A 15,076-nucleotide genomic window follows, 5' to 3' on the forward strand; every position below is an offset into this window, starting at 1 on the left:
TTGGAAGTAAAGCACTCCTCAGCAAATGTAAAAGAACAGAAATTATAACAAACTGTCTCTCTGACCACAGTGCAATCAAACTAGAACTCAGGACTAAGAAACTCAATCAAAACCGCTCTACTACATGGAAACTGAATAACCTGCTCCTGAATGACTACTGGGTACATAATGAAATGAAGGCAGAAATAAAGATGTTCTTTGAAACCAATGAGAACAAACATACAACACACCAGAATCTCTGGGACACATTTAAAGCAGTGTGTAGAGGGAAATTGATAGCACTAAATGCCCACAAGAGAAAGCTGGAAAGATCTAAAATTGACACTCTAACATCACAATTAAAAGAACTAGAGAAGCAAGAGCAAACACATTCAAAGCTAGCAGAAGGCAAGAAATAACTAAGATCAGAGCAGAACTGAAGGAGATAGAGACACAAAAAACCCTCCAAAAAATCAATGAATCCAGGAGTTGGTTTTTTGAAAAGATCAACAAAATTGATAGACTGCTAGGAAGACTAATAAAAAACAAAAGAGAGAAGAATCAAATAGACGCAATAAAAAATGATAAAGGGGATATCACCACCAACCCCACAGAAATACAAACTACCATCAGAGAATACTATAAACACCTCTACGCAAATCAACTAGAAAATCTAGAAGAAATGGATAATTTCCTGGACGCTTATACTCTCCCAAGACTAAAATAGGAAGAAGCTGAATCCCTGAATAGACCAATAGCAGGCTCTGAAATTGAGGCAATAATTAATAGCCTACCAACCAAAAAATGTCCAGGACCAGATGGATTCACAGCTGAATTCTACCAGAGGTACAAGGAAGAGCTGGTACCATTCCTTCTGAAACTATTCCAATCAATAGAAAAAGAAGGAATCCTCCCTAACTCATTTTATAAGGCCAACATCATCTTGATACCAAAGCCTGGCAGAGACACAACAAAAAAAAGAGAATTTTAGACCAATATCCCTGATGAACATCGATGCAAAAATCCTCAATAAAATACTGGCAAACTGGATCCAGCAGCACATCGAAAATCTTATCCACCATGATCAAGTGGGCTTCATCCCTGGGATGCAAGGCTAGTTCAGCATATGCACATCAATAAACGTAATCCAGCATATAAACAGAACCAAAGACAAAAACTACATGGTTATCTCAATAGATGCAGAAAAGGCCTTTGACAAAATTCAACAGCCCTTCATGCTAAAAACGCTCAACAAATTCGGTATTGATGGAACATATCTCAAAATAATAAGAGCTATTTATGACAAACCCACAGCCAATATCATACTGAATGGGCAAAAACTGGAAAAATTCCCTTTGAAAACTGGTACAAGTACAGGGATGCCCTCTCTCACCACTCCTATTCAACATAGTGTTGGAAGTTCTGGCTAAGGCAATCAGGCAAGAGAAAGAAATCAAGGGTATTCAGTTAGGAAAAGAAGAAGTCAAATTGTCCCTGTTTGCAGATGACATGATTGTATATTTAGAAAACCCCATAGTCTCAGCCCAAAATCTTCTTAAGCTGATAAGCAACTTCAGCAAAGTCTCAGGAGACAAAATAAATTTGCAAAAATCACAAGCATTCTTATACACCAGTAACAGACAAACAGAAAGCCAAATCATGAATGAACTCTCATTCACAATTGCTTCAAAGAGAATAAAATACCTAGGAATCCAACTTACAAGGGATGTAAAGGACCTCTTCAAGGAGAACTACAAACCACTGCTCAGTGAAATCAAAGAGGACACAAACAAATGGAAGAACATACCATGCTCATGGATAGGAAGAATCAATATCGTGAAAATGGCCATACTGCCCAAGATAATTTATAGATTCAATGCCATCCCCATCAAGCTAGCAATGAGTTTCTTCACAGAATTGGAAAAAACTGCTTTAAAGTTCATATGGAACCAAAGAAGAGCCCGCATTGCCAAGACAATCCTAAGTCTAAAGAACAAAGCTGGAGGCATCACGTTACCTGACTTCAAACTATACTACAAGGCTACAGTAACCAAAACAGCATGGTACTGGTACCAAAACAGAGATATAGACCAATGGAATAGAACAGAGTCCTCAGAAATAATACCACACATCTACAGCCATCTGATCTTTGACAAACCTGACAAAAACAAGAAATGGGGAAAGAATTCCCTATTTAATAAATGGTGCTGGGAAAATTGACTAGCCATAAGTAGAAAGCTGAAACTGGATCCTTTCCTTACTCCTTATATGAAAATTAATTCAAGATGGATTAGAGACTTAAATGTTAGACCTAATACCATAAAAACCCTAGAAGAAAACCTAGGTAATACCCTTCAGGACATAGGCTTGGGCAAGGACTTCATGTCTAAAACACCAAAAGCAATGGCAACAAAAGCTAAAATTGACAAATGGGATCTAATTAAACTAAAGAGCTTCTGCACAGCAAAAGAAACTACCATCAGAGTGAACAGGCAACCTACAGAATGGGAGAACATTTTTGCAATCTACTCATCTGACAAAGGGCTAATATCCAGAACCTACAAAGAACTCAAATTTACAAGAAAAAAACAAACAACCCCATCAAAAAGTGGGCAAAGGATATGAACAGACATTTCTCAAAAGAAGACATTCATACAGCCAATAGACACATGAAAAAAATGCTCATCATCACTGGCCATCAGAGAAATGCAAATCAAAACCACAACGAGATACCATCTCACACCAGTTAGAATGGCAATCATTAAAAAGTCAGGAAACAACAGGTGCTGGAGAGGATGTGGAGAAATAGGGACACTTTCACACTGTTGGTGGTTTTGTAAACTAGTTCAACCATTATGGAAAACAGTATGGCGATTCCTCAAGGATCTAGAACTAGAAGTACCATATGACCCAGCCATCCCCTTACTGGGTATATACCCAAAGGATTATAAATCATGCCGCTATAAAGACACATGCACACGTATGTTTATTGTAGCACTATTCACAATGGCAAAGACTTGGAATCAACCCAAATGTCCATCAGTGACAGACTGGATTAAGAAAATGTGGCACATATACACCATGGAATACTATGCAGCCATAAAAAAGCATGAGTTTCTGTCCTTTGTAGGGACATGGATGCAGCTGGAAACCATCATTCTCAGCAAATTATCACAAGAACAGAAAACCAAACACTGCATGTTCTCACTCATAGGTGGGAACTGAACAATGAGATCACTTAGACTTGGGAAGGGGAACATCACACTCTGGGGCCTATCATGGGGAGGGGGGAGGGGGGAGGGATTGCATTGGGAGTTATACCTGATGTAAATGACGAGTTGATGGGTGCTGACGAGTTGATGGGTGCAGCACACCAACATGGCACAAGTATACATATGTAACAAACCTGCACGTTATCCACATGTACCCTAGAACTTAAAGTATAACAATAATAATAATAATAATAAAACTGGGGTAATGTGCCCAGTTTTGTTCGTTTTGCTCAGTATAAAAAAAAAAAAAAAAAAAAAAAAAAAAAAAAACAGGTATGTCTGCTGTCCTTTACTAAAGACAAAGACACTATTGATTAATTGATTACAAGTAGGAGCTCTTCTTTTAGATATTTCAATTGATGTAGTTTCTTCCTGGAGTGTTGAAAAGCAGCTGTTTACTCATCTATCTCCCTTCATGAGAAAAGAGAAATGTGTTTATTTTGGTCCGTTCAATATTCCCAGTCCCTAGCATAGCGCCTTGCACAGGTAGGCACCCAATACATATGCACTGAATGAATGATCAGTTGTACAAATACGTTTTTACTGAATCATCCATCATTCCCAACCAATTTCATTTATAACCAATGGTAAGCATCTAAAATTGAGATAGTTGTGACAAGAAAAAGAATTCAAAGTGATAGCCTTGATGTTATTAACACCAGACTTTTACCAACTGAGGTAACTAATCACATAGATGAGTGTTTTACTGCAAAGTGTGTTTTTGTATTTTTGTTGACAATATCCTATCAAAATTAGGACATTCTTCAGTTTAGAAATGGGATAAAATGACTCCACATTTGTGTGATAACAGTGTGCTCAGTGAATAACGAAGTAGGTTTAGTGTTCTTCTTTGTTCAATTAAGAAAAGAATCTTTATCTCTCATTTGTAAAATGCTTTAAAAACACTAACATTATTGAATATTCTGCTCTAATATCTAAACCCTATTTATATAGTGTCAGAAGAAACTTCTAAAAGTGTAGCCCCTCTCTTCATCTCAGTTTGATAACTGATGCAGTTCAGATAGTGAATATATAATCCTCTTACACATATCCTTTGTATTCCTCAAACAGGCTGGATTGGCTTACTCAGGTATCTTTATGAACATGCCTCCAGTACCACCTGATTCACCTCTACCTTCCTAACCAGCTGTGATTACATGCAGGCACAGAATGATAGTCCTTAAAGACCTACCATAGCATATTTCAAACAGCCCAGGAAACTCAAAACGGACTATGAGAGTGATACAATGTAATTAGTTAATTAAGTAAAACTCAGAGACTGATGGAAAAGAAAGGAATTTAAAGATTCTGTATATTTGAAAAGACACCTGGAAAACGGATCATGCAAAGCAATAGTTTTCACCGTTAAAGCACTAGAGTTAAGACGTTTGTTAAATCAAGTTTAGCCTAAAACTTCCTGCTTACATATTTTAAGTATGACCTAAATGTTTCCCTGTACATCTTCAAGTATAACAAGTGGTGGTGTACATAGGCCATAGCCTACTCTTGGGCCAATCACTGGGTTTTGACCAATCAAATGTGGCCAACTTCAAAATGTGTTCAAATAAGACAAATGCTGAGATGTAACCAATCCAGCTGCTTCTGGACCTCACTTCCATTTTCTGTTCATCATTTTCCTTTTTCTTTCCATAAATCTTCTTCTACCACATGGCTGCACTGGAGTTTCTGAACCTACTCTGGCTCGAGAGGCTGACTGATTTGCAAATCATTCTTTGCTCAAACTCTTTTACATTTATTTCAGCTGAAGTTTTTCTTTTAACAGATGACATCAGAAGTGGGATCCAAAGTAGAGCTTCTAATGACCCCAAGGAGTACTGAATGACAAAGTGAGGTACCCACCAGACCCACTGTGTCCATTACTCTCTTGGAGCAACTGAGGATCATGGTTAAGTTCTCTCTTGGATTCCGAAGCTCCATGGTTTTCTGTTTTGAGCTCTCTGAGTTTCTTTGAGCAAATTTCTGATCCAAACTGGGTTTGGAAGTCACGGCAGAAAGCCGACTTGGTCCAGGATCAGATTGGATCTGGTAATTAACTGGCTTGGATCCAGTTAGAGGCCTCTTACATCTGACTGGGTCAGAAAGAACCTAGTAGTAAGTGGCAATATTGCAGGGGGTATAAAATTTGGCTTTTGGAAATTCACAGAGATTTTTGTGTCCTACTCCTTTGTTTCATTTTTCTTGCATGCTTAAGTAGGGAAAAAAATCAGTAGCTAAGTTGATCAAGGGAACCTGAAAACAAAAACAATATTTGAGATAAAAATGGGATCCTTAATTTCTGAAGAACTGAGTTCCTTCTGGCATATACACACATGCACAAGTATGAGGCCCCGGAAGCAGCAAAGTCTTATTGAAATCATAAAATCTCACTAAAGATAAGTTGCAGTGGAACCTTCCAAATGAATGACACTGCAATGAAGTGCATTTGATTGAGGGCTCCCAAATTAGTCTCATCTAGGGATGCCTATTGACATGCAGAAGCTTCTAAAAAGACTTCAATATTTTATCTAAAGACTTTATAAAAGGCAAATACAAATCTTAAGCAACTAATTGATTTTTAAAAATTAAGTCTGCAACCTTTTGGCTTAGTTATTTTCCCACCCAAAAGGTGGAAAGAAAGTTACCCTAGATAAGGTGCTTATAAAAGGTAGGCCCTCAGGTAAAATAGGCATGCTTCTTTTTACAGATCTATCCATGCTGAGTCCAGGCACACAATGCTTTGTTGGCCCTATTCTTTAGTGGGCTCCAACCATTACCCTGAACTCAGTAATTTTAGCTAAGAAACAGTAGCTATGTTAAAAAGAAAACCCTATTGAACTAAAATACATCTTTCTGGAATTTAATTGACTATCTTAAAACTCTTTTGTAAAAAAAATTATATATATATATATATATAGAGAGAGAGAGAGAGAGAGAGAGAGAGAGAGAGAGAGGAAATCTCTATTTGTAGGGATATCTGCCTATGTACATTAGAAACTTAACGTTTGTATTATTAGTCTGTTTTCACATTGCCATAAATACCTGAGACTGGGTAATTTATAAAGAAAATAGGTTTAATTGACTCACAGTTCTGAATGGCTAGGGAGGCCCCAGGAAACTTATAATCATGGCAGAAGACAAAGGGGAAACAAGGCACGTCTTCACAAGGTAACAGGAAAGAGAGCGAGAGCAAGGAAGTGCCACACTTTAAAATCATCAGCTCTTGTGAGAACTCACTCACTATCATGAGAATACCATGAGGGAAACCATCCCCATGATTCAATCACCTTCCACCACGTCCCTCCCTTGACATGTGGGGATTACAATTTGTGATGAGATTTGGGTAGGGATACAGAGCCAAACCATATCACCATTCTTTTTTTTTTTTTTTTTTTTTTTTTTTTGATATGAAGTCTCCCTCTGTCACCCAGACTGGAGTGCAGTGGCACAGTCTCAGCTCACTGCTACCTCTGCCTCCCAGGTTCAAGTGATTCTCCTGCCTCAGCCTCCTGAGTAGCTGAGATTACAGGCATGCACCACCACGCCCAGCTAATTTTTGCATTTTTAGTAAAGACAGAGTTTCACCATGTTGGCCAGGCTGGTCTCGAACTCCTGACCTCAAGTAATCCACCTGCCTTGGCCTCTCAAAGTGCTGGGATTATAGGCATGAGCCACAGCACCCGGCCCATTCCTTTAAATTTGCATAATAAGTCATACTTTTGGTTGAGATGCTTTTCTGGCCACCTTGTCTTGATGGAACTTTCATGAGAGCACTGTTTTTGTTTTTTGTTTTCCCCTGGTTTGAGCAAATGATAATATAAATTTTAGGCCTAAAATCTGGCTCTCTGCTTATGAGTTATAAATTTTTATTTTTTGTGATTCCACCTAAGAGTTATCCCTTTAGAAATACAAATTTGTTGCCTAGTCAACAATTGCTTAGTGCAATGAAACCAGTAATTGGAAGATTGATAGACTGAATGGGAGAAAGAAAAACTATTTTAAAACTGGCCAATGAAAATTCTTACAAGTAATGGATTTTCTTCTGTCTGTATATCTCTATGTGTTGTGTGTGTGATGTTTATATGAAAAAGCTCTTATTAATTGGTTTTAAAAGAATAAGTGCTTAAATCAAATATTTTGTCAGAAAAATAGAAACTGTAATGTCTTTTTGTTCACATGACTTTAGTAATCTTTGGGAAATAAAGACAGTGTTATAAGATTATTGGTAAAATAAAGACACTTGGTCTAAATTAGGCAGGTCAGATATTAGGTTTGCTAAATGCTTTGAGGTCATAAACTGCTCCTTTGACTTTTGAAAATTGTTAGACTTACCTGCTTTAGACCCATTAGATTTTAGATAAGCCTGGGGGACACATGGAGTTAACCACGCCCCCTAGCTATGCTGGAAAGAGTTGGACTTTATCTGCACTTCAGTCTGTCGTCCTAGGCCCCACACTTAGTACATAATTAAAATCACTTACTTACTAGGTTTTTCACTGAAAATAAAAATTGCTAAGAGTTGAGATTCTAACATGTAATTGAGACTACTGAAGAAACAGTTTTACATGCAAAATGTGTGAGGAAGGTGAAGTATGCTTTTGGTAAAAGATTATAACAAGGCATGGGAATGTGGATTTTTGTGCCTAGATTAAAGGGTTAAATGATTGATTTAGGTTAGATAGGATAAAGTTGAAAGTTTGAACAAGTTGTGGAAGATTGTGAAAAATTAAACTTGTAAAAGAAATTCTACATGTGAACATATTGGCTAAATTTAAAGGGGTATTACTCAGTTTTGTTTTTTTTTTTGTTGTTGTTGTTGTTTTGTAAATTGAACATTGAAATAAAAGCACAAAAGGGTTTTCTTAGAGCACTGATCTACTATTTAACAAAAATTTGTAATGGGTTATAAAAGATTTATGTGAATCTCACCTTATGGTAAAACTAATTAAGATTAGATAGATTTATCTACTAGATTTTATTAAAAATTGAGGTTGATATTAATAGTATACTAATGCAAGGATGAAATTTGGCTTTCTTTCTTGAATGAGATTTTATGCTAAATAATAGAATTGCTCTAGATTACTTACTGGCTAAACAGAGAGGTATCTATGCAACTGCTGGCACTTGTGGCCTGTGGAGAAATACATCCCATCAGGTATTATAGAGATTCAGTGTAGGAGATTAATGAAGAGACTGCTTAGTTAAAGCGAGTAGACTCTTTAGCTCATTCTTTGATCTATTTGATTTTAGTTGGTTTGGTTCATGGTGACCCTAGGTAAGGGGCATACTCCAAACTCTTGGTATTATCCTACTGACAATCATAATAGTAGTTCCCCTGGTGTACTGTCTTCTCTCAAAAGTTTGCATTCGGCCATCTCAAGAATGGCAAATGTTCTCTCTTCAATTGGAATGCCAATAGCTGAAGGAAATGTGTGACCATGAGGGCATCATAAGCTATGAATGAATTGCTGAGACCTGGAAACCCAAAATGATGGTAACTGAGAGTGGCGCACTCTCACCTAAGTGAGAACCTGACAAAAAGGGGGGAATTTTTAAACAAAATTATGAGAGGCCATTGTTTTGGACTGAGCTCATGTCATGCACTAGGCCCCAACAGACCAGACAAAATCAAAAGGGACTCACTTGTGCTAAATGTAACATAATCAAACTAAGATTTTAAGGAAACACATATATCCTAGAACAGACCAGGTTTTGCTTTTTCCTCCTGTAAATAGGATGTTCCAGAGTAAGAAGTTATCGTCTACTCTAACCCTCACAAAAAAAAAAAAAAAAAAAAAAAAAAAATGACCTGAAGTCCTTGTTCACACCTTACACAACCCACTGTTCTGCAATTTTCTAGTGGGTTTCAAGACCAAATAAGTACATTTATGATGGTGACAGTGACATCAATGACTAAAGTTTTGGTCAGTCTCTCAAAATGAGAGGATGAATAAAAGGGGGAAATTATTAAATCATGTTTAGCGTAAAGCTGCTTTCTTACATATTTTAAGTTTGGCCTAAAGGTTTCTCTGTACACTGTCAACTATCATAAGTGGAGGTGTAAATAGACCATCGCCTACTCTTGTGCCAATTACTAAGTTTTGACCAATCAAATGTGGCCAACTGTTTGAACCGTGTTCAAATAAGGCACAGAGCTATAACCAATCCAGCTGTTTGTGTTCTTCACTTCCATTTTCTGTAAATTACTTTCCTTTTTCTGTCCATAAATCATCTTCTACCACACGACTGCGCTGGAGTCTCTGAGCCTACTCTGACTCAGGAGGCTGCCTGATTTGTGAATCATTCTTTGCTCAATTAATCTTTCAAATTTAATTTGGCTGAAATTTTTCTTTTAACACATTGGACATTTCTAACTTTGAATGAGCACCAGAATAAACTCTGGACAAAAGCATCCTCTTCTTTGTATTGCTATAGCCGGAGCAAAACTTGCTCAGCCTGGTAGAAAATACACGGGCTATAAAGTAGGCAAGGCAGACTATCCAAATACTAACTGAAAAGGAAATATGTTCCTGATATGTTGGTACATTTTCTTCAGGTATTTACTTGAAACTTTGTATGAGAACCAAGAGTTAGCAATACATTCCTGAGCTTCAGGTACTCTTTAACTTTTGATTCTAATATTTTATCCTAATCCATTAGTATACTGTAGGGGCTAAGATTGGGGCCAGTAGCCAAACTGCAAGTCACAAACTGCTGTTGACTTTTGCTAACCCACTTAGCTTGTCTGAGTCTCCAGTCACTTCTTCTATAAAATGGAGATAATATTACCTTATATGGTAGTTCTAAGAATTGCGTTAATCTATCTCATGCACCTAAAACACAGCTTGCCATATAGTAAGTACTTAAGAAATGTTAGCTAACATTATGATGATCATTTATCAACTGTAAAATATTATGGAAACATTAAATATTATCCAGGTAGAGCTGGAAAGGCCTGTTGCTTCACCATTGTTGGTCCATGTCTAAGGAAGAGTGAGAAGTGGCATTTGCCAGCAGTAAATTGCTTGAGTATGTAAGGATGATAGTGATGTCTAGAAATATGAGAAAAGGAGAAGAAAGAAGTTAGCAGAAAGTAAGATGAGATAGTAGAATGATTCTTATAAGGGAAAGTTGATTATCTGGATTTCACTCCCAGCTGCTAACTCTTTGGGCAGGTCATCTTCCCTTCCTCAACCATAAAATTAAAATAAAACTTTGTTTTTCTTTCTTTTACCAGGCTCCACTGTACCAGCATGGCATCTTACAGAAGTTCCCAAAATATGGTCAAGGCTGGGTTTAGTCCCAGGCCCACTGCCAGAGAGGGTAGTGATTAAGAAAATGAATTCTGGAGTCACACTGCCTTGAATAGAAAATCAGGCTTTGTTCACTGTGTAACTTTGGATAAGTCACATCTCTCTAAGCCTCAGTGGTTTTGTTCTCCATTAAATTAGGATAATAGCACCTACCATAGAGAGTTGCACTGAGATTTAAACAAGATAATGTTGAAATCAAGTTTAGCTACAATGAATGGCACACAATAAGTGCTTAATAAATACAGATGAGGTTGATGATGGCATAAACCCACCAAATTATCTGTAGTCTACTTTTATGCATAATAAACATTATGTTCCTTTTTATCTGTCACAATATTGTCTTCATTAAGATAATTCACATTAAGACCTAGACATTCTAGTACAGAGCATGTTCTTGGTGTCTATTGGTAAGTTTCCCTAGGCGTGAAAACGGAAAGGCTTCCAAATGTAAAAGCATATGACAGCTGTGGGAGTTAGGGATTAGGCTTCCCTAGGAACTGAGGGTCTGTCAGATCCTATAGAAACAACCTGCTCCACCTTTTATGTGTGTTTGGTTCCAACAGTACACACAGCATCTGTGCAGAAAACCTCCTTGGTCACCTACCATCACATCATAAAACCGTACAGTATGTCAATTGCTATGTTCAGAGCTGAGAGAGGAGAGTTGGCTTAGTTCTGTTACAAGACTGTGGGACCCAGGTTTGCTGCCAGAATATCATGGCTGGAAGGTTGCGTGGTTATTATCTGCTTCTTCCCCTTGATCCAATTCTCTGCCTTTGTCTGCTCTACTCTATGCTCAGAAAAGCCGAATGCTATTGATTCTGTCTCCTGCCTCTGCCCCCTGGCTTCTGTTTCAGTTTGAATGAGGGTGGCAGGAGAGGAAGGCAACTAGCCAAAAAACAGAGAGCAGGAGTTATAAATGGTTAGGGTATTTATCCTACCCACTCCCTTCCTATCTGCTACCCTCATATGTTCCTTTAAGGTTGTATCTCTTGGCAGCTTCCTCCACTCTTGCCAGGTTCCAGTGACACTGCTCCTTCCCCTTGCCACTGCAGGTCTAGGGGTGATAATCAACAGCTTCTTCCCTTATTGATTTCTTCAAGCCTGCCCAAACCTCTGTAAATAATCATTTCATTCAACTATCTTCTTCTTCTTCCTTCTTCTTCCCTCCTTCTTCTTTCTTCTTTCTTTCTTCTTTCTTCTTTCTTCTCTTCTTTCTTCTTTCTTCTTTCTTCTTTCTTCTTCTTCTTCTTCTTCTTTCTTCTTTCTTCTTTCTTCTTTCTTCTTCTTTTTTTTTTTTTTTGATGGGGTCTCGCTCTGCTGCCCAGGCTGGAGTGCAGTGACGTGATCTCAGCTCACTGCAACCTCTACCTCCCATGTTCAAGCGGTTCTCCTGCCTCAGCCTTCCAAGTAGCTGGGATTACAGATGTGTGCTGCGATGCCCAGCTAATTTTTATATTTTAGTAGAGATGGGGTTTCGCCATGTTGGCCAGGCTGATCTTGAACTCCTGACCTCAGGTGATCTGCCCGCCTCCACCTCCCAAAATGCTGGAATTACAGGCGTGAGCCACTGAGCCTGGCCTCAATTCTCTTCTGTTCAACCTTTGAGTGTGGTTTATTTCCAGCTAAACTTAACCTTAGCAGTGTTTACACATCCTGTACTGGGCCCGTTTCTTTCCTTTGCATTCACTGTTGTCGCTTTCACAGAGTAGAACATTATGATAGTTGTTATTATTTATAAGTACTACTACTTGTAATGGCAGGCCTTTGTTCCCACCAGCAAATAATATTTCTGTGTCCCCCAGATAATTTATTTCAAGTGTTATTTAAATGTTTACCCTTCTTCCCATTTGTTCTTATATGTTGTTAGGCTGGAGGGAGATTCTACTTTTAGCAGTTGGAGAAGGGGGTATTGCTTCTAACACCTGCTTTAAAAATCAGTGATACATGAGAGTCACAGCTCTGAATTATTTAGTTGTGGATCTATTGATTCTTCTCAGTGAAATAACTAACACTAAAAACTAATAATAAAAAAAATCTCCCTTTCCTCATCCCCAAGGCTGCTATTGACCGAAGTAAAATATGCATTTTATACCATGCTGAGTTACCTTATACCACACAACATCAGGCTCCTGATCGGACTTTTTAAAGTCATCCATGTCTGGACAGGAGATCTCCTTTCTTTTAGTGACTTCAGATTTTTCTAAATAGCGGATCCTGCTGTTGTAGCACAGGCCTGATTCATTCTCTGCAACAGTCAAGGACATTGACACCTTCATGCAATATGTTGAGTTTCTGTAGGAACAGAGAAATAACAAAATGGCTTTATTGGGTGTTTACAACTTTGTTTGTGCTCTATATATTTCAGGAGTATTGACTTTTCCATTTAGGACCTTGCCTAGAAATCGGAAACAACATCAAAGCAACACAGAGCAGTTTTATGCTGCAACTGACAAGAAGATATGAAACTAACTGCTAATGTGGATATTTGTGGCCATGAGGTAGCCACAGAGCTACATAGAGAAGCTATACCCATCTTCCAAACTGTAAGATAGTCTGACATCTTTCCCAGCAATAAATATTACAATGTTGAAAATCTGATAATAAAAACCTATGAGAAAGTCTCTCTATAACTGGAGGTATAGCCATTTTTGCTCTGACCCTGTGGCCAGTCCTTTAACAGTTACTACAGGGATTGTTGAATTTTACTATTGGTTTCTCAGCCAACATTTCCTGACACAGAATACATACTAAAAACCAGATCAACATCCAGAGAATATCTGTTAGCTTACAGGTTAATTTACCTGTTAACTACTCAGCTTTTTAAGGTACTCACTGAGATGTTCCAGGTGTTGAATTTTAGGCTTTTATAAAGAAGAAATCCCACTAGAGTCTGGTCAGTTGGGATTAATTGTATCAACCAGCACTAGCATTATAAAGAATTTTCAACCCTGAATGTTATCATAAGGCCACTTAGAAATTGGGCATTAATTGGCTAACACATTACATAAGGACATTTATTGAACAAAAATTCTGTCTTCTTGTACCTTGGTTAGCACTTTCTCAATAATGTGAGTTCAATAAACATATTTAATGAATCTAATTAACTACAATAAATAAATACAAATAAATAAAAATTCTGCCTTTGTTTTTCTATGTATAATCCATGACCTTTCTCTACTCTACCTTACCTGGATTCTGGAAGATGTCAAACACAAAAGAAAATGGAAAAGTGTGAGGAAGAAATCAGAAGCAGCCTGATAACACTATACAGATTAGCTGTAAATCTTGGTTGGAGTATTTAATTTTACTTATGGAAGACATTTCGGGATCATATCTGTTTTAAACATCAAGGGATACGTGCTGTCAAAACTAAAATTGCTAAGGGAGGCAATTCAATCCAAGTGCTTTATAACTGAGTAATAACAATCTTAACAGATGGGATTAGCATGCCAACCAACAATTTTAAGACAGTACCAAATGATCGACACTATTCATACTGCTTAGTACTCACTTACTGAAATTTTAAATCCCAGACATCATGCAAAACACAGGAACGCAGATGGCTATGCCTCTTGGGTTTACAAACTAAGTTAATAAGAATGATTCCTACTTAGGCTTCTGGTAAAGTTAATTTCTGGCAAGCGCTCCTGACTATGCTCAGGCCTCTGACATCTGAGAAGGAAACTATCAAAGCACTCCAATTCTGATGTTTAGACGCAACCCCATCACACTATGTAGATTGTGGGATTTGCTTTTATTTCTTCCTCTATATGGGTTCCTGGAACACAAAGGGTGTAATATATGCCCAGTGGGGATTAAATGAAAGAAACATTTATGTTCTTGTCAGACATTGGACAGCCTCTTTACATGCCATGAATCTAAAGCCACAATAGTAGTAATAATAATATATTTCAGAGAAGAAGGGTAAATCAATTTAGCTCAATCAACTTAGCTCTTTTTCACCATTTTTAAAATACTTCAGTGTTAAATATTTCCAAGTCTCCTTGCTTCATACAAAGCCATACATGATCTAGCTTGACATAACACTCTCCCCTTTACTCATTAGGGTGCAGCCACACTGGCATTTTCTCTGTTCATTGAACACACTAAGCCTATTCAAACAATAGGCCTTTGTACTTGCTCTTATCTGATCTTCTAATATTTGTTTATTTGTTAAAGTATGCACTAAAAAGGGCAAGGAATTTGTTGCTCTTGTTCATTACACCATCCCTGGGATCTAAATGAATAGATATAGATGCTTAGTAAACGTTAGTTGATTAAATGAATGGGCATCAAAAGGTATCTATTTGAGAGACAAGTTATTTTTTTCTACTTTTGTATCAGTTCCATGTGGTATATAACCCCCTTTCTTCAGATGAAGGTATATGGCTTGTCAAATATCGTATTCCTTCAGATGAAGGTATATAGTTTATCAAATATCACATTCCTTGTGTAAGTATGACCCAGATAATTTGCAAGTATTTGTGGATAGCCACTAGAGGAAAGATTGGC

General features: G+C 37.6%; 1 protein-coding gene across 1 annotated transcript in view; it reads right to left on the bottom strand.

Moving 5' to 3' along the window:
• Positions 1 to 15,076, bottom strand: part of IL1RAPL2 (interleukin 1 receptor accessory protein like 2) — a 1,300,423-nt gene that overhangs the window by 600,017 nt on the left and 685,330 nt on the right. The window contains exon 4 of the mRNA XM_031936643.1: positions 12,670 to 12,856. Coding sequence (XP_031792503.1) covers positions 12,670 to 12,856 — 187 coding nt within the window. The remainder of the gene's footprint in view (positions 1 to 12,669; positions 12,857 to 15,076) is intronic.

The sequence above is a fragment of the Piliocolobus tephrosceles genome, chromosome 12 (assembly GCF_002776525.5).
Source record: "Piliocolobus tephrosceles isolate RC106 chromosome 12, ASM277652v3, whole genome shotgun sequence".
Classification (NCBI taxonomy): Eukaryota; Metazoa; Chordata; class Mammalia; order Primates; family Cercopithecidae; genus Piliocolobus; species Piliocolobus tephrosceles.